At 38.3% G+C, this 27,955-nt stretch overlaps 2 protein-coding genes across 4 annotated transcripts in view; one reads left to right on the plus strand and one right to left on the minus strand.

Moving 5' to 3' along the window:
* Positions 1-27,955, minus strand: part of ATAD2 (ATPase family AAA domain containing 2) — a 74,875-nt gene that overhangs the window by 45,901 nt on the left and 1,019 nt on the right. The window contains exons 1-6 of one of the 2 annotated variants that reach the window (XM_072774380.1): positions 19,884-20,397; positions 8,275-8,423; positions 3,277-3,326; positions 1,576-1,741; positions 1,141-1,243; positions 720-807 (exon numbers count right to left, since the gene is read on the minus strand). In XM_072774380.1, the coding sequence (XP_072630481.1) occupies positions 720-807; positions 1,141-1,243; positions 1,576-1,741; positions 3,277-3,326; positions 8,275-8,423; positions 19,884-20,051 (724 nt within the window). In that variant the 5' untranslated portion in view covers positions 20,052-20,397. Of the gene's footprint in view, positions 1-719; positions 808-1,140; positions 1,244-1,575; positions 1,742-3,276; positions 3,327-8,274; positions 8,424-19,883; positions 20,398-27,955 lie in introns of those variants that run through there. The other variant, XM_072774381.1, reaches the window with a different exon arrangement.
* NTAQ1 (N-terminal glutamine amidase 1) overlaps positions 1-27,955 on the plus strand; it is a 226,724-nt gene that overhangs the window by 8,902 nt on the left and 189,867 nt on the right. For both annotated transcript variants that reach the window (XM_072774391.1, XM_072774389.1), the window contains exon 2: positions 6,710-6,789. In XM_072774391.1, the coding sequence (XP_072630492.1) occupies positions 6,710-6,789 (80 nt within the window). The remainder of the gene's footprint in view (positions 1-6,709; positions 6,790-27,955) is intronic.

A 27,955-nucleotide genomic window follows, 5' to 3' on the forward strand; every position in this document is an offset into this window, starting at 1 on the left:
TAGAAATTATATGTTAATGCATTTGCAACATTAAATGAAGATTTTAAAAAATGAAGTAAATTGTAAAATTAAAAATAACCAGAGGAAGGAAAAAAGGAAGGAGGAAAATACATTTAAAGGCTAGTATCAGTAGAATCAAACTAAAGTTTATGGTATTGCTAATTTTATTATTATATATAAGTGACTATACTTAAGTTTCTAAGTTAATTTCACATGTTGAGAAATTAGAGTATCTCCTCCCTTCATTTTCTTAAAGTTTTAAATTCCATCCAGACCTTCTTGCTGTTACTTAGTTACATAAAGTGTAACTCAAACAATCTACTTATGAAAATGTGAAACACCCTCACCAAATATTTAAAATCCATGTCAGAAAACTGGTTTTCACTTAAGAGTTCTAATAAATCACAGTAGTAATTTCTAAACAGAAGAGCAAAATTCAATTTTAATCACCTTTTAACTAGAACAGGTAGAGGTGTGTTATCTGCAGGTGTATCATACAAGCAAACCAGGTTTATTTGCTTTAGGTTTGATTTCAAGTACTTTCCCAAGTAAGACATAGTATCCTTTTAAGCTCTCTACTGCCCTCACTTTTCCATTTTGACCAATCCTTTAATCTCTCACAAAGTACCATAAATGTTACAACTTCTGAATAAAAAAGCTATTTCCTACTAAATAAAAAGTGCTGAAATTCAAACCCAGAAGTAGAACAAAAGACTAACCCACACTGCCTTCTTGATTGTCAGTTGTTTCCTCATCAGTTCTTTGAATACCTTTTTGTTTTCCTCTTGTGTACACATTAAGATTCTCCTAAAAATGTTTAAACAAAAGCCATTAATATTTAGTATATTAAAAAAATTCAGTAGGGTCTTCCTATCTTGCTTAAAATGAAGATATTTACAGTTATAAATTCTTACAACTCCAACAATAACTAGTGACAGATCAAAATGCTGGACAGTTTAAAAATGTTGAAAATGATGAATAACAATCAAAAAATGGATAGGTACCATAGAAAAAAGGTTAAACTGGAGATCATTAAATCATCCCTTATATGGAAGGAGATATATATATATTCTTTTTTACTGAACTATAGTTGACACACAATGTTACACTAGTTTCAGGGCTAAGGAAGGATATATTTACTTCTTCTGTTTCATTAAACACTCCCAAGTCTTCAAGTTCCCTCATTCTCTGTCTACGCATCTTCTTCATGTCATCCATTTTCTGAAGTACAGCTTCGGCAGTGCTTTAAGAAAATTGAGATAACAGAAGCTAAAATTTTAAGAGTAGTACACATTTTTAAAGACTTGATTTTTCTTCCATTGTATTTTTTGAGTGCTGGGATTTTAAATATATCTATATGAGGCATTGATTTCCATGTGTAAAAATATTCTAAAATTTCTTTCCAAGAAATTTAAATACATACATAGAACTATTACTAAGCCCTCTACTAATTTATTTTCCTTTATGCTTTACACAGCTGAATGTATTAAATATTTAAGCTAGTTGAAATTTATGATCCCTCCCCAGCAAAGTTTTGCCAGTTAAATCATCTTGATCTAAATAATTTTTACTTACTTTGTTATAAGTTTGTCAAACAGCACAGACTGGTTCACACTACTGTAGCGACTTCTAATCCTACAACTACGGCGAACTTCAATGTCACCATTCTCTTCATGCAAGTGTTCTTTAGTTTGAACAATGTTTCTCGTCCTCAATGACCGAGTAACTGGAATCACTTTGTCTTCAAGATGTGTTCATAAAAATAAATGCAAACGTTTTAAATAATGGCATTTACAAAACAATTCTAAAATGGACTGAACAGCTAGACTGGCATAACAAAATCATTGTATCTTGATCTTTTTTTAAAGATTTAATTAATTAATTAATTAATTAATTAATTAATGAGAGAGAAGCAGAGACATAGGCAGAGAAATAGGCTCCATGCAAGGAGCCAGACATGGGACTCGATTCTGGGTCTCCAGGATTACGCCCTGGGCTGAAGGCAGGCACCATACCGCAAAGCCACCCAGGTGTCCCATTGAACTTATCTTTCTTAAAAATAATAGAAAACAAAAATAAAGTTATAACATACACCTACCATATGATCCAGCCATTCCACTCTCCAGAGAAAGGAAAGATATGTTATATAAAATTTGTACACAAATGTCCAACAAAGGTTTGTGATAGCTTCAAACTGGAAACAACTCAAATGTCCGCCAAAAGATGAACAAGCAAATTATGGGAAACAACCTAAGTGTCCATCAATGAATGAATAGATACAGAGGATGTAAAATACACATACACAATAGAATAGTATTCAGCCATGAGAAAGAAGAATATCCTGCTGTTTGCAATAACATGGATGGACCCTGAGGGCATTATGCTAAGTGAAAAAGTCAGAGAAAAACAAATGTTGTGTGATATCATTTAAATGTGGAATCTTAAAAAAAAAAAAAAAAAAAAAAAAAAGCCAAATTCATAGAAATAGAGACTAGAATGTTAGTTAACAAGGACTGGCAGGTGAGGGAAAAGGAGGAATGTTGTTTAGAACATAAACTTCCAGCAATAAGACAAGTCAGTTCTGAGGATATAATGTATAGCACAGAGATTATAGTTAATAATACTGTATTATACATTTCAAAGTTGCTATGAGAGTGGATCTTAAATGTTCTCATCACAAAAAAGAAATGGTAATTATGTGACATGATGCTGGTGTTAGCTAAAGCTATGATAATCATTTTGTGATATATAAATGTACCAAATCAACAAGTATTGTACACTTTAAACATACACAATGTTATATGTCAATTATATCACAATAAAACTGGGGTAAAAACAACTGTGGTATATCTATATAATGGAGGATTTGGCAAGAAAATGCAACCACATGAATGATACTCAAAGTAATTATGCTGAGATAAAGCAGGCCAGACAAAAAGAATGCAATTGTATAATTTTCATTTATACAAAACTAGAAAATGAAAATTAAATTACAGTGATAGAAGGTAGACTGGTGATTGCTCAGGAAACCTGGTGCATGGAACGTCTGGAAAGGAGCTGGGGGAGTGATTATATAAAGAGGCCTGAAGAAGTTTTTGGCAGTGACAGTTACCTTCACTATCTGACTGTGGTGGTGGTTTCATGGTATATACTTATGTCAAACCAAACAAATTGTACACTTTAAATATGCACAATTTATTGTATATACCTCAATACATCTGTAAACAAAATATGAATTACATGTTTTCAATTTGAAATGTCTTTAACATTACTTACCTTCTTTGCATTCTTCTTTTTTCTTATCAGCCTGCTGTCTGGCCAATTGCCTATATGAAAAAATATATTAAATAATTCAAAATAATTGACATAATTTCAAATCCTATGTTTCCTAACACTACAAAGTAGGGTAAAAAGATGTATCAGCTTAGAGAGTAAATACTCATACTTAAAAGCTTAAAAACCACTGTAAAACAAAAAGCTTTAGAATATCTATGCTTATGTCAGTTACAGCTAAACAAAGTCTGAGAACCCAGTTGTGAAACGCAATGATACATGTATTAACTCTTGGTTAAACAGAATAATCAAATCAAAATATCTTACTTAAAACAAAAAAATTATGTCTGTAGCCTAAGTATTTAGTTATAGTTTAAGTATTGAGCAAAAACAAGACAATGTGTTTTATACCACAGGGATATAGTGATCCCACATACTTGAGATATTTATAACTATAAACAGAACTAATGTCTCTTGGTGATATGTTAATTTCCTTCTAAAAACATTTGCTGGCTACCACCTCTGTATGACATGCATTATCATTCACATGCAGAAACAGTCCCATTTGTAAATCAGATACCCTACTTACAAACTGGCAGACGGAATCTACTGAATTTGGAAAGAATACTTTCCAAGGCTTTAAAAAAAATAAGTATCCTCTCTTCCACTGAGCAAACAAAACAATATGTTTCATTAACTTATTTTTAGGGACTCAATTTTCCATACTTGGATAGCTACATCTATTAATCAACCTATGTGTCAAGCTATTTCCAAGTGGGCTGGTTACACATGGGATTTCAAATGTGACATTTTAAAATAAAATGGGATCATCTTATCTAGAAGAGTTAGATCATGTATTCTCACAGCAATATAAGTCATCATTCATTCATTATCTCTTTTGGTAAGAACCAAGAACAAAATAAAACATTCGCGCAATCCATCCACAGGTCAAGGCCTAGTTTTTCATTGGCTCATAGACATTTCTCATAAAGAAGCCCCTCCCTCCATACCACGTAGGTCTAGATTTCTATAAACAAGGCCCCAATTAAATGCTAGAAACATAACGATTGAAACAATGTCTGTCTGCCTTTCCTCCTCTCTTTTCTCCTTCCTTCCTTCTCACCTATAGGGAAATGGAAGCACCTTGGCCCTTACAGGGGTTGATAAAACTTCTTAAACAGGTAGTAGTCAATGTTTTAGGCTTGTGAATCATACAGTCTCTGTCACAACTACTCACACAATTTTAACACTGAAGCAGGAAAACACCCATAGAACAAATGGGTATGGCTGTGTTCCAATGAAACTATTTACAAAAATAGGTGTCTGCAAATCTGATAAAAGCTATGGATCTTTTCTACCTAGAAAACTGCATACACACATACAAGTTTATACATTATTTTAGAGGTTTCATATGCCCCCTTAAAAACTAGGATTACTGGGCCCTAGTTAGGAACTTCAGAACCAAAGAGGTATAAGATCCTGCTATCAGGTACAGTCACTCAACTCTTTCTGTATTATTCTAACAGTTTTGGTCCCCTGGTCTTTGAGCCTCAGATAGAAAACAAAATGGATGGAGGGACACAAAGGAAGTTAAAAGACTACTACAGTCAGGCAAACTAGCAAGAGCAAAAGGGGTCACCCTGATAAGAAGCGGGAAACTACATAAAACAAAATTCAACAATAACTAAGGGTCGGTTTATCTAAGTCTTCCTGTACAAACGGATCCAAAGGTTGTCACTATGTAATATAACAGTCTTTGTAATAATAATCTGAATATACAGATCATTTTTAAGAAGTTCTTCACAGAAGACATATAAATGCCCAACGAGCACGTGAAAAGATATTCAATGCCATTAACAACCAAGGAAACATAAATCAGAACCACAATGAGGTATTTTCACACCCCCTAAAATGGCTAAAACCAAAAAGACAGACTATGACAAGTGTTGACTAGGATGTGAAGAAATTAGAACGTTCATGCGCTGCTAATGGGCATGTAAAATGGTACAGCTGCTTTAGCCAACTGTTCAGCAGATCCTCAATGTTAAAACAGTTACCATTTGACCTAGCAATTCACTCCTAGGTATATATCGCCCCAAACAATCAAAACCCTATGTCCACACAAAATCTGAGCACCAATGTTCACAGTATCACAAAGCCACAATCCAAATGTCCATCAACTAATGCCTGGATAAACAAAACATGATATATTTATGCAATGGAAGCTTATTCAGTGAAAAAAGAATGAAGTGCTGATAGGTACTACAATAAAATGAACCCTCAAAAACATCATACCAAGTGAAAAGCCAGATACAAAAAGACATAAATATGATTCCATTTATATAAAATGTCCAGAATAGGCAAATTCATAGAGATGGAAAGTAGATTAGTGATTTCCAAAGAGCCAGTGGAAAGGGAGAAGGAAAAAAAAAAAAAGAAAGAAAGGTAGAAGGAGGAGGGAGATAATATAACAGGGCTTCTTTCTGGGGTGATGAAAATGTTCTGAAATTGGATAATAGCGATGGTAGCACAATATTGTGAATATTCTAAAACCAATGAATTATACATCTTAATATTGTGAATTTTATGGTATGTGAATTATATCTCCATAAAGTTGTTATTTAAGAACAATTTTCGAGATGCCTAGGTGGCTCAGGTCATAATCTCACGATTGTGAGATGGAGCCCTCTGTCAGGTTCCACACTGAGCATGAAGTCTGCTTAAGATCCTCTTTCTCCCTCTTCCTCCCCACTCCCTCTCTAATAAAATAAAAATAAACTTTAAAAGATAGCAATTCAATATATTGTAAAAGGAATCAAATTTAAAAATATAATATAATATAAAAGTCACTCATCTTTAAATCTAGATTGAAAAAGCACTTATTTTAATACTCCTTTAATACCTTTTGAGCATAAAGGACAGTATGATGTTTCATATATTTGAGCAAGCTACATTAACTTTTAAAGGTACAGACTTTAAGGACTTCCAACATTAAATTTTTAATAGTTCTTTTTTTAAAGATCTATTTATTTATTTGAGAGTGAGAGAATGCATGTGAGAATGAGCAGGGGAAAGGGCAAAGGAGAGGGCGAGGAACCTCAGGGAAACTTCCTGCTGAGTGCAGAGCCTAATGTGGCACTTCGATCCCAGGACCCTGGATCATAACCTGAGCTGAAATAAAGAGATGTTTAACTGAATGAGAAACCCAGGTGCCTCCCAAACATTAAAATTTTTATGACTATGTACAAGACAAATTAGAGAGAAATTCATTTACATTTTATACAAATAAGCCAGCAAAACCACTAACAAAAATATTAACATATGAGGTTTTGGTGAAACAAAATAGCCATTTGCTCTGTGAATGTGATAGACTGCTATCAGTTTCTTTTGCGTTTGGTATGTTGTACATCATGTTTGTATTTCTCTTTATTTCAAGTGCTCCAAATCTTCATATGAACAGCATGTTATGACATCATATCCATGGCTTCCTCTTCAAAGCATCATTTATATATTAAGGTCAGACTCCGTTTTTATCTCATAAACCTGAGCTAACTCAAGCAGTACTAGCTGGTATCGACTTAGTTGTAAATACAAATATGGGGCCTGAAATTTTATGACTATTCTCTACAAGGTAGCCATTTAGACGATCTAGAATGTTTACTTTTTCTTCAGATCATGAAATAAAGTCTAAAATTCTTGGAGAGAACCCATGGGCCACTTTCTCCACCCCCAAAAGACTTCAATTTTCAGAAATACTTAGGTAGCTTGAACTGTACTTCATCAATTCTTTAAGTTACATTTCCCTCCATTTTAACATCTCTGAAATTGGGATGTGTCTTAAAACTGATGGAATGTCATAGCTTAACTTTCAGTGTTTTGTTTTTTACTGTTTCATAAAACAATGAGTGTTTCAATTGTTGCTATCCTGGATCCTACGAAATACGGTAGTAAGCACACCATAAATAATGGATGAAATGATGCCAATTTTAAAATACATAATGAAAGACTATTTAAATAATACTAACAAAAAACAAACTTAAAAGGGCACAATGTCACTTATCTGGAAAATCTGCTACACAAAATAAAGTCTACCTAAGAATAGGAGGGTCCTATGTAGGGGTGCTTGGCTGGCTTGGTCAGTGGAGCATATGACTCTTGATCTCCAGGTCATGAGTTTGAGCTCCATGTTGGGCATAGAGATTACTTAAATAAATAAGTCTTTAAAAAAAAAAAAAAGTAGGAGGGTTCTAGTCTTTTAAGTCAGTATGAGAAATATTTTATGAGAATAAAACAATTATTTCATCAAAGAAATTTTATTCTAATTGGCACCCTCCCCCATTTATGTCAGGCCCACCAAAGAGAGGAAAAGTGAAGAATTTTTAGCTAATTAAATTTAAATATGCCTCAAACCAAACAAACCCAAGTTCCTTGAATTACTAACTTACTTAATTCACTGAAAAGAATTCCTTGAGTATTAAAATGGAATTCATGCCATCTACCTCAGGGTTCTTGAGAAATGAAATTTAAATATGTATAAAACATCTCGTACCCTTAGACAAGTCAAAAAAAAAAATCATGTTCCACTTCCTATGTGAAAACTACTTTAGAAGCACACCAACATACAAATTCATAAATGACGCAGAATTAACAAAATACTTGATAGCAAGCGATCACAAGTATAAACCACTATTTTGAACAGAGGCTTTGTGTAAGTATGAAGAATCACATCATAAGCAAGTTAAAAATCACAAAAATAAGTAGTTATCAAGCGACTTTGTCAGGTATACTCACGCATACCACAAATACTGTCTTTGAACAAGAAAATAAAAACTGGTTACGTATTAATATTTTAAGTCAATAACATTCATTTGTGGCAATTTCATTTCAAATTACATTTTGTAACCCTGGAATCTTGATGACTGGTCAAGAATACACTTAAAAAATTAAATCCTAAATTACTTTAAAACTATTTAAAATTAGCATTCAACCACCGTGTATTACCTTGTAAAATGCCTTCGATTAGAATGTTTTTCTGTTATTTCCATATTCTTATCAAAACTAGAATCTGAAGAATTCTGTGCATTTTTTCTCAAAGACCTTGAAGCACGTGTCCGGTGGTAGGTTTCAACTTCTTTAACCGAAGACCCATCCTTTAAGAAAAATTGAGAAAGTGATCTAAGTTTTTCTTTAAAATCCCCAAGTTAGGGCAGCCCTGGTGGCGCAGTGGTTTGGCGCCGCCTGCAGCCTGGGGTGTTATCCTGGAGACCCGGGATCAAGTCCCACATTGGGCTCCCTGCATGGAGCCTGCTTCTCCCTCTCCCTGTGTTTCTGCCTCTCTCTCTCTGTGTCTATGAATAAATAAATAAAATCTTTAAAAATAAAATAAAATAAAATCCCCAAGTTAAACTCCTAAGAGTTTTCTTTGATTACAAGTTTGTAACAACTGCTTTTTATGCAGCATCATTCTGTATCTCCCCAAGAAACTATAATCGTATTTAAAACAATCATGTTGGGGATCCCTGGGTGGCGCAGCGGTTTAGCGCCTGCCTTTGGGACCAGGGCGCGATCCTGGAGACCCGGGATCGAATCCCACATCGGGCTCCTGGTGCATGGAGCCTGCTTCTCCCTCTGCCTCTCTCTCATCTCTCTCTGTGTGACTATCATAAATAAAAAAATAAAAATAAAAAAAAACAATCATGTTATGATAAACAAATACCAGCAATGTCTAGTCTAAGATTTATTGATGGTTTATAGCTCTATTTCACAGCAAGTGGCCTAATAAAGTTTTCCACCACTGACAAAAATTTGTAATAGTTCATAACACTAAATACTCCTTTAAGGCTACAGAAATTAGAAAGATACACAAACCATTGCCTGCCATGCAACCACTGGCAACAACTTTAAAAATAACTGGACCATGAGAATTGTAATTTGGGCTTGGATGACAAAAAGGAGTTATTACTATCTATTTCACAGTTTCCCCCAGATGATATAACACTTGAATTCAAAGACTGTTTATATGTATGTTAATCTGTTGTAAAAACCACAGTGCTCTCTCTATATGACTTTATTCTTACTCAACAGACTATAGAGTTTCTTAGTGGCAGCTTTATGAGCTATAGAAGTTCTGTCATAAAGTATTCAAAAGTTCACACACATTTCTCTGAAATCATATAAAGGCTACTTTTACATGAGAAGATAAAAGTACCTAACAACTCTCTAATTATATGCCATATTACTCTGAAAATTGATAATTTTAGAAAAAATGGTTAGTATTTTAAGAAAACCTGCAATATAAGTATACCCTTTCACTTAGGCTGGCTTTACACAGTCATTTCATTTTATCAGGACATTCTGTCATCTAATTTTGCTTTGAGCAGAATACTTACTGGTTCACAAGTAAAATAAGGATATTTAAACCACAGGATTTGTGTTAAGAATTAGATAGGTACTTTATAAAGTATTAGTAATATGTATGGTTTGCTAATCACTTTTATCTTTGTACCTATATATAAGGATGTCTGAAAAAGGAATACCTATACTTTTAGGTAGGTGTATTATTTTTATGTTTTATTTATTTTTTTTAAAGGTTTTATTTATTTATTCTTAAGAGACACACAGAGAGAGAGAGAGAGGCAGAGACACAGGCAGAGGGAGAAGCAGGCTCCACACAGGGAGCCTGATGTGGGACTTGATCCCGTGTCTCCAGGATCACGCCCTGGGCCAAAGGCGGGCACCAAACCGCTGGGCCACCCAGGGATCCCGGTGTATTATTTTTTAAACAAATATCTACATCTTAGGAATAATACAACAAGACTAAGAAAAATTTTATGGGAATCTATTTCCAGATTCTTAACTTCCACATGTACTTTTTCTTAAAACTGATCTGCCTAAGAAGGCATCCTCTTTCATTCACCTTTCTCTCATTTTACAAAAGAAAGTCTTCTCTCATTCATTCTAAATCTTCCTATTGTGGACTGCCTCAAGGCCTTAAAAACCTTCCTAAAGCCAAACAAAAACACTAGTATAGGTGTTGTTAAATTGAATGACAAAGCTAGGCAGCAAATCCTGTCCTTTGGGAGGTGGTTTCTAATTCTCTGCTTTCAACAAAATTGAAAAAGAGACCTAATCAAGTTAAGAGACCCTGAAAAATAATTTTGGCAAGTGTTTTTCGGCATATAAGCCAGAAAAACTGAGTGGCACTGCTAAACTCCTTTCATTACTGTCTACTTATTTATATGAACAATGTTTCTCAGTGCATGGAAATGATGCTAAACACTGTCTTCAGCATTAAGATTCCTCCACAGACATATGAAAACTAATTGGGGGGGGGAGAGCCTCAATCACATGAAATCCCAATGAAATCTTACTCTCTAGGTTTCATTTTTTTCTGTTTCATTTTTAATCGAAATAAGTATGTTTTTGATGTTTGAATCAACTGAATATTATAGATTGTATTTCTCAGAGCCTTATGATCACAGAAAAGTATAAAAAATTTCAAATTTTGTTTTACAAGTATGAAAGGATACTTAATAAAGTACTTTTAAGTATAAAAATATGTCAAGATAAAATGCTGTGGCTTTGTGAATTAGAAATACAAGCTAAAAGAGGAAAAAAAAGAATCAAGATAAAATTTCTAATTGCTAAAGGAGCATGTTGGGATCCCTGGGTGGCGCAGCGGTTTGGCGCCTGCCTTTGGCCCAGGGCGCGATCCTGGAGACCCGGGATCAAATCCCACATCGGGCTCTCGGTGCATGGAGCCTGCTTCTCCCTCTGCCTGTGTCTCTGCCTCTCTCTCTCTCTGTGACTATCATAAATAAATAAAAATTGAAAAAAAAAAAAGGAGCATGTTTATATATTATGTTTTTAATGTTTCAAGACAGGTAATCAAATAACTATGGTTTTTAAATTCCAGTGGATCAAAAGACTGACGTAATTATTTACTTATTTTATTAACATACTGATTCAATAATTCTATACATTACACAAGGCTCACCATGTAAGTATAGTTACAATCTGTCATCATACAATGTTATTACATCATTGACTATATTTCCTATAGTATTTGTCATCTCCATGCCTTATTTATTTACTTATTTTTAAAGATTTTATTTATTTATTCATGAGAGACACAGAGAGAGAGCGCACAGACACAGACAGAGGGAGAACCAGGCTCCATGCAGGGAACCCGACGTGGGACTTGATCCAGGGTCTCCAGGATCACACCCTGGGCTGAAGGTGGCGCTAAACCGCTAAGCCACCTGGGCTGCCCAAGTTTTAATTTTTAATGTCAACACTAAAGGATGACTGAAATGATCTTCTTTCTAACTGTTTAGCCAATGGGGATGGGGGGAAACCTTAGATAGCAAAACCATTTTAAGAGAAATCTTAAAAATGTACAAGAGAATACAGAGCTAAAAAATTTAGACGGTCTTATAAGAAAACAGGGGAAAACTTTCATTACACTGGGTTTGGTAAAGATTTCTTTCTTTTTTAAAAGATTTTATTTATTCATGAGAGAGCAGAGATATAAGCAGAGGGAGAAGCAGGCTGCCTGTGGAAAGCCTGATGCAAGACTCAATCCCAGGCCTGGGATCACAACCTGAGCCAAAGGCACTGAGCCACCCAGGTGCCCCAGCAAAGATTTCTTAGATATGACACCGAAAGCACAGATAACAAAAGAAAAAACAGGTAAGCTGGCCTTCATCAAAATTACAAACTTTTGTGCCAAGGACACTAACCACAGAGTGAAATGGAAACCCGTGGAATAGAACATATTTACAAATCATATATTTGACAAAGGATTGATATCCATAATATACAAAGAACTCCTATATTTTAACAACAAAAAACCCCCCAAAGTAGACAGAAGACTTGAATAGACATTTCTTTAAGGAATATATATAAATGGCCAATAAACACACAAAAAGATGCCTACCATAACTACTCATAGAGAAATGCAAAATCAAACCCACAAATGAGATATCCCTTCACACTTGTTAGGATAGCTATTATAAAAGAGAAATTAAGTGTTGGCAAGGATGTGGAGAAAATGGAAATCTGTACATTGCTTACAGGAATGTAAAATGGTGCAGCCACTATGGAAAATGATATGGCAATTCCTCAAAAAATTAAACACAGAATTACCATACGATCCAGCAATCCTACTTCTAGGTATATCTCAAAAGAAATGAAAGCAGACACTTGTATACTCATATTCATAGCAGCATTATTTACAAGGGCCAAAGGTAGATGCAATCCAAATGTTCATTGATGTATGAATGGATTAAAAAACTGTGGTACTTACAGTAGAATATTATCCGGCCTTAAAAAGGATGTAAATTTTAACACACTGATATAATAACATATACCAGAAGACATTATACTAAGTGAAACAAGTCAGTTACAAAAAAACAAATATTTTTGTTTCCTTTTATATGAGGCTTCTAGGGCAGTCAAGTTCATAGACATAGAAAGGTAGTTGTTAGGTGCTGGGAGGAAGGAAGAATGGGGAGTTATTTAATAGGTACGGAGTTTCAATTTTGGAACATAAAAAATTTTGGACATGGATAGTGACAATGGTTGAACAACAAAATGAATGTACCTAATGCTATAGAAGTGTACACTTAAAAATAGTTAAAAAGGTACATTTTATATTATCTGTGTTTTATTACAATAAAATGGAAAGCAAATGTTACCATATTCCTGGGAAAAATAAAAAAAGGTTTTTGGGGCACCTGAGTGGCGCAGTGGTTGGAGCGTCTGCCTTTGGCTCAGGTCGTGATCCTGAAGTCCTGGGATTGAGTCCCGCATCAGGCTCCCTGCAGGGAGCCTACTTCTCCCTCTGTCTATGTCTCTGCCTCTCTCCGTGTGTCTTTCGTGGAAAAAAGGGGGGGTGCTAACTACTGGGAAAAAAATTCCCTGAAAAACTTAGAAGATTTTATAAGTGGTACGAGTGAATCTTTGATTTGCATATTGAATGACTTCATTCATACTTCCTAAATAAGAAAGGCTTTCCTTAACTATGTGGAGAAAAAAACAAAACAGGTTCTTGGGGAATCACCTACATAGAGGTACATACTGGGAAGTTTTAAAATAGTAGCTTTCAAAAATATTTCTTATAAAAGCAATACATGCCCATTATAATTGGAAAAAATAAAGAACTGCACAAAGATGATAATATCTCTCTTAATTCTAGCTACTCGTGATAACCACTGTTAATCTTTTGGTGCATAAACTAGACAATCATATTCACATGATTTTTAAATTAGGATGTTATGTTTTCTAACTTTTTTCTAGTAATACAAAACATTTCCCCATGCCTTCAAATATTATTCTAAAAATCTTTTGAAATGAATGAGTAGGGGAACCTGGGTAGCTCAGTATGTTAAGCCCCTGACTCTTGGTTTTCAGCTCAGGTCATGATCTCAGGGTTGTGGGATTGAGCTCTGCCCGCCCCCACCCTTGGGCTCTGGGATCAGCAGGGAGTCTGCCTGGGATTCTATCCCTCCCTTTGCCTCTCCCTCTGCTCATTCTCCCTCTCTCAAAATAAGTAAACAAATCTTTTTTAAAAATTAAAGCCTAGGGGATCCCTGGGTGGCGCAGCGGTTTGGCGCCTGCCTTTGGCCCAGGGCGCGATCCTGGAGACCCGGGATCGAATCCCACATCGGGCTCCCGGTGCATGGAGCCTGCTTCTCCCTCTGCCTGTGTCTCTGCCTCTCTCTCTCTCTCTCTGTGACAATCATAAATAAATAAAAATTAAAAAAAAAAATTAAAGCCTAGTATTCTAGCCATTACATGAATCAATTTAACAAAATGCTTAATGTATATTTAAGTTATCTGCAATTCTTTTGTGTTATAAAAGCCTCTAGATGAATTATCCTGTATACATCTAATTTTCTAAGGGAACTAGCACAGTTATTAAACCAGTCACATTTTAATATAGTTTATCAAAATAATTCTCAAGAGCTAAGTTAAATGTCAACTGGTAACAGTAATTAACACTGGATGATAGAAATGAGTACTTTCACTTTCTATTTTATACATTTTTACAACATGCATTACTTGAAAAAATTGTCCTAAGAAATAAAAAACAAAGATAAAACATCCTTACTCTGAAAACTAAACCTGGAGATGTAGTGTCCTTATTTATTCTTCTACTAAAATCTACTTAAATATTGAGAGCACTGATGGTTTTCAAAAGTAGAGTTTTAAAAGAGGAAAAAACATATTTTGTTAAATTTTTAATCTAACAAATGTTATAATCTTGCAGAATCAGTAAGTTAGTAGACAAGAAGCAACCAGAGTAACAAAAGCTTTTCCCCAAAGTAGACAAAATTGCATAACAGAAATATTGTTTTCCCACAATACTAAGCTCCAAGCTTTAAATTCGTAACAAAAAATATGTATGTAGGTCAGTTGGTTGAATCCAAGCATCAGTCCAACAAATGAGGTGTAAACAGGATGTTTTAAACCATAGTTAAAACACTGACATAAAATGTATGCATCCAGACATAAAGCTCCTTCAAAACTTGATCAGAATATTCTAGACCAGTATAGCTGTGATATCCCTCCTTGGCTTCATCTTTAAACAAGTCTTCACTATGGATCTATTCCACAAGCTGCAATATTTGATTTCTATCTCTGCAGCTCTTACAACAGACCTAAAACTATCTCCCAAAAGCTGCATCAAATGGCCTCTGCTCTACCCCCACTGATTTCAGTTGGTGCAGTTGGTCATTCCTTTAAACCCTTTGATCCTTTGTTCACATACCTTTTTTTTAAAAAGAAACATAATTCATCTTCTTCTTGCCTTAAAATATAGCCATTACTTCAGATCTTAAATATATTTGTGTTCTGCTACATTTTCTACTCACCTTCAAGAATTCCTGCCCTGGGGCTCAATCTCACAACCCTGGGATTTTGACTTGATCCTAAGGCACACAGTTAACTGACTGAGCCACCCAGGTGCCCCTAAAAGTTGCAACTTCTAAGCATAAAATCAAGGGCCAGTCTTTACACAAACTGACAAACATGGACTACCTATTATTACATCAAAACAAGTACATGCTCTTGAATTCAGAGCAGCCTTGTCACTCAACTTCAGGGTGCAACAGTCATAGCAACGTGTCAAAATATCCGTATCATTTTTTTAAAGATTTTATTTATTTATTTATGAGAGAGAGAAAGAGACAGGCAGAGGGAGAAGCAGGCTCCCTGCAGGGAGCCCAATGCGGGACTCAATCCCTGAACCTGGTATCACGCCCTAAGCTGAAGGCAGATGCTCAACCACTGAGCCACCCCGGTATCCCAATCCCTACCATGCTTTATGATAATTCACTAAGCTGTATACTTTTCATTTTTCTGTGTTGTGTTATACACCAAATTTTAAATAATCTCCCAAATGTTGTACATATCAACTGTTATTTGCAGTACTTTTCAAACTTTTAAAATAGCTAACTTAAGGGCTGCCCCGGTGGCACAGCAGTTTAGTGCCACCTGCAGCCCAGGGCATGATCCTGGAGACCCTGGATCGAGTCCCATGTCGGGCTCTCTACATGGAGCCTGCTTCTCCTTCTGCCTGTGTCTCTGCCTCTCTCTCTCTCTCTCTCTCTGTCTCTATGAATAAATAAAATCTTAAAAAAAAAAAAAGCTAACTTAAAAAGTACCTCCTACACACCACAGCATATCTTATTTTACTTAACATACAGAAGAATAAAAATGTATATAAACACAACTTAAAAATAATGTACACTCACCATCCCACTACTATCTAATGTTAAGAACCCTAAATTTAACAAATCAAAGAACCTCAGACCCATGAAAGCACAGAAATAGGCAATGGCTAGTCTGACTCTGGAGGAAAAAGAAACCACAGAAGGGGCTTCTGAATGGGTGAAAATGCTGTATCCTGTGATCCAATTAGGATGGAGATAAAAGTTTATGAAACAAAAAAACAAATTTAAAACAAAACTTCAGAGAAATCATACTAAATCAGGAGAAAAAAAAAAAAAAAACCCCAAACAAGGAAATCCTTAAGCCCATCTGATTAAGCTCATATTCAAAATGTAAAGGTAGGGGAACCCTGGGTGGCGCAGCGGTTTGGCGCCTGCCTTTGGCCCAGGGCGCGATCCTGGAGACCCGGGATCGAGTCCCACATCGGGCTCCCTGTGCATGGAGCCTGCTTCTTCCTCTGCCTATGTCTCTGCCTCTCTCTCTTTCTCTCTCTATCATAAATAAAAAAAAAAAAAAAATGTAAAGGTAGAATGAGGTTAATAAATAGGTAACTAAACCTTCAGAAATTGAATATAAGGTCAGCTTCTGAGATGAAGGAAAATTCCAAGTTAACAAATATGAATAAATTTAACCATCTTTAAAACTTACCCTAAGAAATGATCTGTCAAAAAAAAAAAAAAAAAAAAAAGAAATGATCTGTCAAAAAATATGAACCTGAGGAGATAAGAATATCTAAATACAATCAGGGTGACCAAGTGTTAAGTTTCTGAAATGCTTGACTGATGTAAAAAAACAAACAAACAAACAAACAAAAAAACTGTAATTAAATCAAATGTACTGAATGTAAGACTTCAATTAGAAAATATTCCAATCACAAAGGTATGTTTCATTTTTGGCATTGGTGGGCTTTGACAGCATGAATACATTACTCCTCAGGACTATCCATTTCTTTTGATCCAATCCCATGATAAGTAACCCTCTGATTATAATTTGGTCTATGGAGAATTTATAGAAGACAGAAGTACTATGTCTCAAAGGTATAATCCCTACTGGAAATCCTAGCCTGGGGAAAAAAAAACCCCTTTCACCCTACAATATCTATCTGAGTGCTAATTGCTCAGCCACCACATACTACTGATACGGCAAGAATGGCAAACAGCCTCTGTTATACTGATGTGTTAGGTCTCTTCTTCTAAAGTTCCTTTAAAGAAAGGATAATTAACAATGAGTATTTATTATGTATCTGTTACACATAGGTTCTATTCTAGGTCCTAGGGATACAATACTGAACAAAAAGTCAAAATCCAGAACTGTATAGAGTTACATTCTGACTTAGGAAGAGGGTAAAATACTTTAAAAAGTAGGAAATTAATAGAACACGTGAGGAGGTGATAAGGAAACAAAGCACAGTAAAGAGGCATGTCAATGAGAGTGGTAATTTTAAATAAGGGGTTTAGGGTAAGCATCACTGAAAAGGTGAAGTTTTAGCAGACTTGAAACGGACAAATTCCTAAGTTCTCCTAGGTTGAACCTGGAGCTCTACTGCTTATTATAAAGTTATTTAAGTCTCTGTGTCTCAGTTCTCTCACCTGCAAAACAAAGATTATCATATCTACCTCATAAGGTTAGGAGGATTGAGTTAAGAGTTGTGAAATTCTTGGAAAATGGTAAGTATTGTGAGTTCTGATTTTTTTTTTTAATTAAAAATGTAAAAAGTAACTTAGGAATGTGTCACACAGATATTTAGAGGAAGAGTATTCCCATCAGAGGGGAAAACAAGTACAAAGGCCCTGGTATTCAAGGAGCAGCTACACCAAAGGGGTGGAAAGGACCAGATTTTCCAAAAGGGAAAACGGAAGAGGATGTCATTATAAAGAGAAAAGGGCATAGGGCTACTCCTAAACTTTTCAGTTTTTACACTTAGAAATTTTTGAGCAGAGAGATCAACTGTTTCTTTTACAAAGATCACTCTTGTAAGCTATGCCTGAGAACTGATGGTTGTGGAAAGGGACCATTACACACATGGGTGGAAAACCAGGCAGCTAGTGAAGAATCCGTTTTAACAATCTAGGGAAGAGATAGATAATGACTTGGGCCAGCATGGCAACAATGGAGGACCTGAGAAGAGATCAGATTCCAAATACACTGAAAGTAGACCCAAAAGAATTTGTGACTATGAAATGAGAGAGGAGTCAGGATGATTCTTAGGTTTTTGGCCTGAAGAACTGGAAAGATGGGAGTGGGCATAACATTGACCCTGGTCTTAATTGCTGACAATGCCTGAGTCCTAACTATAGGCCAATCTGTTTGGGTAATGTCTTTCCATGTATGATCACATTTAATCTTCACTACCCATGTGGTATCACCTCTTTTAACAAATGTAGATTATTGGTAAGCTGAGATTCAAAACTAGTAATTGTTTTAAGCACCTATGTTACTTAATCAATGTTCAATATATCATTACAATCATAGGAATTAGCACTGTCCAGAGGATAATTACTCAATAAATATTTATTGAGATAATTAGATTTTCTGAACATGGGTTAATAAGGGACTCCAGTTCAGTGCAGACATGTCTGGCCTCCTCAGATCTCAATCTCAATAGGTGATTGAGAAGCCTATCCTGAAAGTTCAGGAAAAACATTTTTTTTTTCTCAATTCAGAATCACAATTTCAGAGATTAAACAGACTTTTTCACTCCCTTCAGGAGAGAAGGAGCTAATACAGGGTGCCTACAAAAGATACTGACAACCAATTTCATGTGGTGATCCCTCCCATAACTATGTTTGTTCAGTCTCTCCCTCTTGGCCTCTCATTCTGACTTCCTACTTCCTAACCCTCTCTCCGGTCCTCTTTTTCTCAGCCCCATGCCTACCCTCCCTCCAAGAGAACTAGACTACTAGACTACTTCCTGCTGCCTTAACTTTTCTAGTGTTGCTCCCTCCACTTCCCTAACCTTTTGTTAACCCTGTCTCCTCCACCTGCGCCTCTCTCAGCAGCTCCGGTAGGAACTGGAGGGTCTCTTCCCCCTGGCTTTAAACCTACATTCAAAAATCCAATCTGCACTTCAGACCTTCAGAGAGAAGGAATTCTTTTCAAGACTTTACTGCTCCACCCCCTTGGAAACTTCCCCTATAGACACTGTTTATAACTGCAGCATGATATAATAGAAAGGGAAAGGTTTTGGAGGCAGAGGATCCAAGTTCCAATTTTAGATCTATCTACCACTCACTGGCTACCTTCTTGAGTCCATTTTTTCCCCGTCTGTAACATAGATACCATAACTAGCCACTCTCCGGGGCTGTTACCGAGGCTAAATGAAGGTGTACATGAAATGTTGGTCTCCCCATCTCCCCCCCACATTATGCAACCTGCTGTTATTCACGGCGCTCTTATTACCGAACCTCTCTGGATCGCAGATGAAGGTCAGGAAACGTGAATCACAATCTTTCTATTCCCGTGGCCCACCGTGCATCCAGCGGGGAGTCAGCGAGCGCGTGCGGCGCCCCCCACCCCCCGCCAGATGCGAGCCTGACGAGAGGTCAAGGTGTGGGAGGTGGGGGTGGGGCAGCCCCGCACCAAGGTTCCTGAGGGCTTCGGTCTCCCCCTCGCATGAAACGCGGTAGTAAAGGAACTGCTGTGCCCCCTCCGACCGCCCGACCGCCCACCCCGACCCACACCCCCGGGGCGCGGATCTTAGGAAGCCTTCCATTTTACTTGTCCTCGACAACACTCTTCCCAACCTCCCCCTTCCCCCTCCCCCCTCCGCCGCCAACTGTCACCCGGACCGCGCCGCCCACCCCCGGGCCCCACCCGGCCAAACCGCCGCCCGCCGCCCGCAGGCCCGCAGGCCCCAGGCCCCAGGCGGTACTCACGCCCGAAGCGGCCACGGTGACGGCGGCCTGCTCGGCGGCGCGGGCCGAGCGGAGCCGCCTCCGGCCGATCTGCTCCAGGCTGAGGAACTCGTTGGACAGGTCCAGGGGGTCGGTGGCCGAGGAGACCAAGGGGCCGTGCAGCTCCAAGCTGCTCCGGAGGACCACCATCTTATCTTCTCGGTCTCGTCGCCCGGCGTCCGCGGGGGAGACGAGTCCGCGGCCGGCCGCCAGCCGCTCGGGCTCTTCCGCGCTCCGAATTCTGGCGCCACAAGCTCCGCGCCAGCGGCCGCAGCGCGCGCACCCGGAATCCTTCCGCCGCCCGGCCCGCCCACGCCGCGGCCCTGCCTCTGCGGGCTCGAAACTTTCTGCCCTTCTGCCGGGCGAGGGGCTTCGGCTTGAAGTGGGGGAGGACCTGCACCGCCGGGGGCCAGGACCTGAGCCGACAGCCAGGGGAGAAGGCTGACTTCTTCTTCTCACATAGTGCCGGCTCGCTGAACTCGGCGGAGGGAGACGGCGGGGACCGGGGCGAAGTCCCGTTTGGAATTTTGGCGCGTGGCTGCCGGGGGGGGGGGGGGGGGGAGGGAGGCTCCTGCCTGCTCTGATTGGCTGGCGGGCGCACGGCGGCTCCTCCCAGCCCCGCCCAACACCTGCCGGCCGCTTCCCGCCACGCGGGATTCAAACGAAAATGCGGAGGACAGGCAGGTTAAGCAGAGCCACTAGGAGTAGTTCCTGCAGGGCTGTGTGCCTCAGCTTTAAAGTTTTCTGATTTAAAAAAATTTTTTTGAATTCAATTAACATATAGTATTATTAGTTTCAGAGGTAGAGTTTAGGGATTCATTAGTTGCATATAACACCCAATGCTCATCACATCATGTGCCCTCCCTCCTTAATGCCCATCACCCAGTTACTCCATTCCCCCCCGCGCCCCCTCCCCTCCAGCAACCCTCAGTTTCCTATAGTTAAGAGGCTCTTCTGGTTTACCTCTTCCTCTTTCATCTTATTTTCCTTCCCTTCCCCTATGATCTTGTTTTGTTTCTTTAATCTCACATATGAGTGAAATCATATAATTATCTTTCTCTGATTTTATTTCGCATAGCATAATCCCCTCTAGTTCCATCCAGGTCGTTGCAAATACTAAGATTTCATTCTTTTTGATGGCTGAGTAATGTTTCATTCTGTACATATATTACATCTTTTTTAACCGCTCGTGTGTCAGTGACATCTGGGCTTTTCCCGTATTTTGGCTATTGCTGACATTGGTGCTAGAAACATTGGGGTAGCCCTTCGAATCACTATGTTTGTATCCTTTGGGTAAATAAATACCTAGTAGTGCAATTGCTGGGTCATTGGGTAGTTCTATCTTTAACTTTGAGGAACCTCCATACTGTTTTCCAGAGTGGCTACACCAGCTTGCATTCCCACCAGCACTGTAAAAAGGTTCCCCTTTCTACTTGCCAACATCTGTTATCTCCTAACTTGTGAATTTCAGCCATTCTGACTACTTTTTATTACAACTGAGGTGAAAGGACATCATAGGAATTTGAATAGAGGAGTTACTTTTTGAGTTCTTCAAAGAATTTCCCTGGCTGCTGCATGGAGAATGCAATATTTAGGTTTATAAATACTAAAAAAAAAAAAAAGGTTTATCTGAATTTCAACTAGGTGTCTTACATTTTTATTTGCTAAATTTGGCAACCCTAGTTAGGAGACCATTGCTGTTCAGGCAAGAGATGATGGTGACACAGGCCAGTGTTACCGCAGTGGAGGAACTAAATGGTTGAATTCTGGATGTATCAGGAAGAAAGAGCCAAGGGAATTTGCTGATTAATTGGATTTAGGTGTGAGAGAAAGAGAAGCAACAAGGATGACTCTAATTCATTTTATTTTATTGTAATTTTTATTTTTTGCTTGAGCTAATGGAAACAGGATGCTGCACTTAACTGGGATGAAGAACGTTATGGCTATAGCAAGTTTGGAAGGAATTTGAGGAATTCCTTTTGATGCACATGTAAGATATGCAAGTTATGTATGTTCTGTACTTAAAATTTGGCCTTTTAAAAAGTTTTCAAGCATGTATGCAGCAGGATATTTACCACAGTGTTATTTGTAATATCAAAAAACTGAAGACAACTTGAATGTCTTCAGTGAGGCTTCACTTGAGAAGGGCGCCTGGCTGGCTCAGTGGATGGAGCATGCAACTCTTGATCTCAGTTAAAGCCCCATGTTGGGTGTAGAGATTACCTAAAAAATAAAATCTTTAAAAAAAAGAAGGATGCTAGACAGTCATTACAAATTATGATGTGGATCTGTGTTAATTTAATTAGATAAAAGGTTGGGCACAATGCATTGTAACTTGTTAGGAAACTACAGAGATGGTTCCCATCTTTGTTTTAAAAAAGTATATGTGTATACTCACATTGGAAAAAAAAAAAACAAAATAAACCGTAACAAAATGTTCATGGAAAAAAAAAACAAAATAAACCATAACAAAATGTTCATAGTTAATTTCTGAATGGTAATACTATTGTGTAGTTTCTTTGTACTTTCAATTTTTCTGATTTTTTTTTTGCATGAACTGTGTCATGTTTACAAGAGAAAAAAGCTTTAAAGTGATTGTTTACCTAATACAAATGGAAGAGGAAATAACAATATTTAGGGTAGCATAGTCTACCCTTCTGTGCACTTTTCCTTATGCATATTATACTTCACAAGTTATTTTAGGGCAGCCTGGGCTGCCCTAAAAATATTATTTTAAAAACTTCTACCCAAAAGGCATATGATAGGCATTTGTGATTTTGTTAGATATTATCAGATTGACCTCCACAGAAGTTTTAGGAGTCACTTTAGTTCTTTTAAAATAAAGACATAGAGGGCAGCCCGGGTGGCTCAGCGGTTTAGCGCCACCTTTGACCCAGGGCCTGATCCTGGAGACCCGGGATCTAGTCCCATGTCGGGCTCCCTGCATGGGGCCTGCTTCTCCCTCTGCTGTGTCTCTGCCCCCCTCTCTCTCTCCCTTATGAATAAATAAATAAAATCGTAAAAATAAATAAAAAATAAAGACAGAAATTTCAGAACACCAAGAGACAGAGGCAGCCAAATGGCTTTCTCTGTTCCTTTATTCTCTTTACAACAATATTAAGAATAACCACACTTGCTTCAGGCTTTAGTTGGTATAGTGGGTTGAACTGTGTATCCCAAAGGACTTGTGTCCAAGTCGTAAGCTCTGACACCTGTGAATGTGACCTTATTTGGAAATAGGGTCTTTGCAGGTGTAATTAAGGACTTCGAAATGAGACCATCTTGGATTTGTGGTAGACCCTAAACACAATGCCTGGTGTCCATAGGCGAGAAAGGAGGGAGGGTGTTTTGACACATTAAAACATAAGGAGAAAAAGGGAATGTGAAGATGGAAGCAGAAATTGCAATGATGCATCTCTAAGGGAATGAATGCCAAGGATTGCTGGCAACCACCAGAAGTGAGGCAACAGATACAGAACAGACTCTGCCTCAGAGCCTCCGGAAGGAACCAACCCTGCTGACACCTTGATTTCAGACTTCTGGCCTCCTGAGAACAAGTTTCTGGGTTTTCTTTCTTTTTTATTTTTAAAACCACCTAGTTTGTAGTAATTTGTTACAGCAGTCTCAGGAAACTTACGAGTTGGTGTGGAATTGGTCTTTGGCAGGTATTTCTTCCCTTCTAGTTTTAGCTATTGCATGTAGGAATTATTTGTTACGAAAAAAAAAGGACAGTGGAAACTGAGGTTGTTCCCCATGGCCCCAGATGGCTCACAGAGGATTGTCTTTACTTCACATGTGACAGAAGACTGAGGTAAGAGCCAACCATAATGCCATTACCTCATCTGAAATGAGGTTATAGGTGGGTCCCTTTCTGTTCTTTGGTGACAAGGTTAGAAATAAACATCAACTTGGACAGGTATTTCTTTCAGGAATGTTGTAAACGTGACCTTGTATAAATACAATAGCTCATCTCACTGATTTGTCAAAAGGAAATAAAAAAAGCATTAACCACAAAAAGTGGGAGGGAATCATAGTTGCCATTTTTAAACTACTGGGAATTTAAACAGACACCCTTCCTATTTGAGAGATTTTTCTCTGAGTGGATTTGGATTAGGCAGGGTCCCACCTCCTTTGATGGATATTGTACAGGGACAGAGACTTTATTTCCCTGTTAACCCGGAAACCAGGACTCAGGCATATGACCTCCGCTCAGGCAGTGGATTGTTTCCACCTCAAATGTTCACTGCCTGTTGAACGAGTGACCCAAAGATGTAGGGGCAGTGATTATTCATGGAGGCAGCACAGACGGTACAGAGGCGGTGGCATTAATGGTGGCATTCTAGCCAGCTGGTTCTTGGAATTATGGTGAATTAGATCAGTGTGACCTGGCTGGACTTTTTCTCTTCCAAGCCCTGCCTAATCTCCCTCCTTCCTATCCTTCCAGTAAATTTGATTTCCTGTTTTGCTTAGCCAGAGGTGGTTTCAGTCGTTTGTAACCAAGAATTCTGCCTTGCATAGAGGTTTCAGGTCCGAGGGAAGATATTACCAATGGTTTCCCAGAATGGACACTGACAAAAAGAATGGAGGCCATGTGAGACCGACACCCCTTCCAGACCTGGGGGACGGAGGGTTGGGAGAGAGGCTATGTGGGCACTGGAAGTAAGCTGGGAAGAGATACCATAATTTTGTGACATGTTTTTCAGACTTTCTCTCTTTATCAGCCTCCCCTGAATATACTTCAATTTCTCAGTTTTTCCATGTAAGGTATGGTACACAGCTCTAACACCACAGACATAGGCTGGCCCACACAGGGGGCCCTAGACTATTGCCTTCTTCCTACCCCATTCTATGTAGGAGCAGTATTACATTCCAATCCAGCCTAATTCCTCACCTCTAGTGGTGAGGTGCCCCCCATTAGCTCCCATTGTATATTGCTATCTTAGCACTTTATATTGAAATTATCCCTTTAAGGGCACCTGGGTGGCTCAGTTGGTTGAATGTCTGGCTCTTGGTTTCAACTCAGCTCATGATCTCAGGGTTCCTGGGATTGAGCCCCACGTCAGGTTCCATGCTCAGCAGGGAGTCTGCTTGAGGATTTCTCCCTTCTCCCTCTGTCCTTCCCCCCTGCCCATACGTGCTCTCTCTCTCATATAAATACATAAGTCTTTAAAGAAAGAAGTTATCCTTTTAACACAGGAAAGTAATACTAATATAAATAGAAATTAAAATAATAATGGGAATGCTAGGGGTTTTGGGGGCCTATTTTTTGTCTGTTTTTTAAGATTTTATTTATTTATTCATGAGAGACACACAGAAAGAGAAGCAGAGACACAGGCAGAGAGAGAAGCAGGCTCCCCTCAGGGAGCCTGACATGGGACTTGATCCTGGGACTCCAGGATCACGCTCTGAGCTGAAGGCCGATGCTCAACCGCTGAGATATCCAGGCATCCATGTTTTTTTTTTAATAATAATAATGTAATATTGAAGTATAGGCCCATTTCTTCAAAGCAATATAGACACATGTATCAAGAGACCAGGAAAATATTTAAAACCATTGGCCTAGAAATTCCACTTCTAGGACTCTACCCTAACATAATAATCAGAGGCATGGACCGAGGTTTACATACAAAAATGTTAATTGCAGCTTTATTTATAATAGTAGGATCTGAAAACTAAATATACAAAAGTAGGGGGAAAGTTACATGAACCATAGTCTGTCCAGCTTTTTTTTTTTATGCAGCTCTTTATATTAATGTTGATAAATTTGATTTTTTTTTGTTGATTGGATTTTTTTATTAAAAAAATTTTTTGTTCTTAGAAAGTAATACAGTTGACCCTTGAATAACATGGAGCCTAAGGGCACTAACACCTGTGCTGTCAAAAATCTGCATATAACTTGACTTCTGCAAAATATAACTACTAATAATCTACTATGGACTGGATGCCTTACTGATAACAGAAACAGTTAATGAACATTTATTTTGTATGTTATATGTATTATATACCATATTCTTACAATAAAGTAAGCCAGAGAAAAGAAAATGTTATTAAGAAAACCACAGAGAAAATACATTTACGGTACTGTAAAAAATGTGTGTAGGTGGACCCACACAGTTCAAACCTGTGTAGTTCAAGGGTCAACTGTACATGTAAAAATGTCAAGAAGTACAGAAACATAAAAAATAAAGGTACAAGTTGCTCTGTGTGATTGCTATGAGGAAAAGGGAGGTTTCTCTTTCCACTGGGGCTGCCAAGCCTGGAAAATATGAATATGGGGCTGCCAGCAGCCATCCTCCCCACAGCAGGAAGTGAAGTCACCTCGGGATGAAGCCAAGCTCTGAGAAGCAGGCTGAGAACTAGGGAGAAGGAAGGCTTGGGGAAGTGGGTTCTGCTGCTGGTCCCTTGGGACTCGGTTTCTGCAGATCATCTTTTGACTCTGAGAGCCACTTCAGCATCCTTCCCATTAAATCAGCTAATAAACAGCCTTTCTGCCTTGACTTCTAACTGAATGAGTCATGACTAATCCTGGGCCAGCTGCTTTGTTGGAATCAAATTATAGTGTGTGTGCTATAATTCTATTCTAATGATCAATTAATTCTTCCAACAACATGAAATGAGGTCCATTTGGCATGAAATGGGCTTGGTAAACCACTAAAGGCCCCTAAATAATCACCTTTCTTCATGGCCACGAATCATCCTGGGAATAGGCATCAAGTTCACAAAGCATAATGTCTGGAATATGTATCTTTCCTTTTTATGGAACTTAAGCCAGCAAGTATTCATATTTAGTTTTATGTCATCTCCAACATATTTTCTCCACATCCATAATAAAGGCTTTGGGGTCATAATCTACAACACTTCGAATATGCTGGGATATAACTTATCTGGGTCTGATGATTTTTAATCCATTTAAGGCAAGTTGGTGCTTCTTACCACTGCACCTATCTTGGGTTTCATTTCCTCTCAACTGCTATTTCCCTTATTCTTTACAGCCTGAGGATCATTTTCTTTGATAGAAAAAAGACATCAAAATAGACATTGGGTATTTGTTTCCTTTCATTTGTATGGTCCCTTACCACATATCATATGGTCTCAAGTAAGGGATTATCTCTTTCTTTTTTCTTCTAGCTCTTAATATTGGGCATTAAAAATACCTTCTCCTCCAATTAAAAAAAAAAAAAAAACCTTTGTGGTTAAACCTCAGTGTATTATGTGCTGCCTACTTCTTGATCTCCCCTTTCACATATGTGGCTCTCTTTTATACTTTCCTTTGTTCTGTGTCCTGTCAACCCCAGCCCTTTAACATCCTGATTTCATTGGGTTTTGGGCTCTTTGAGTGCACTCTTATTTTTTCCTCAAACAGATCTTTGGAGTTTATAGGTCAGAATCTGTTTCTAAGCATTAGAACCTTATTCCTCTGAAACCATATCCCTTAAATCACATGAATGTAAAAAACACGATCTATTTTTTTTTTTTTTAGTTAAAAAATTCCTACTTATGACAAAGTCTGAATCATAAAGAGAGTGCATTATGGCAGAGACTGCTGGCTCTCCTCTCCCCCCTTCTCTGTTGTTTGCCCAGCGACTTCAGACCACCTCCAGACTGGGTAAACCTTCTCTGCAATCTGGTAGCAACCCATGCCTTCTCCAACCAGGTGCATTCTCCTTTCAAATTTGTCCTTGAGTACTGGTCCTCAGCCCTAGGTACCATATAGTGTCCTTATGTCTTCTGGCTACCCTTTTATCACAGTTAATGCTTGACATCCACCTTCCCTTAAGCAAGACAGAGAAGTCAGCAAAGGGAGCAATCATCAATCAGTGTCAGGGGGATGCCTTAGGGGTCTAGCCAGCTAGAGTAGAAAGCTCTCAGAATGTCTAAGAAGGAATGGTGGGGTTGATGGAGGAGGGGGAGGCTTGGTGAGGGAATGACTGCTCAGCGTGTGACCCTGTTGGCCACAGGCAACTGTGCACAGGCCATTGAAGGGTTTGCCAAAGAAGTATGGGCAAGTGGCTGCCTGCAGGCTTCACAGGACTCTGGTTTCTGGGTTAAGAGGG

Source organism: Canis lupus, chromosome 14, assembly GCF_048164855.1.
Source record: "Canis lupus baileyi chromosome 14, mCanLup2.hap1, whole genome shotgun sequence".
Taxonomy (NCBI): domain Eukaryota; kingdom Metazoa; phylum Chordata; class Mammalia; order Carnivora; family Canidae; genus Canis; species Canis lupus.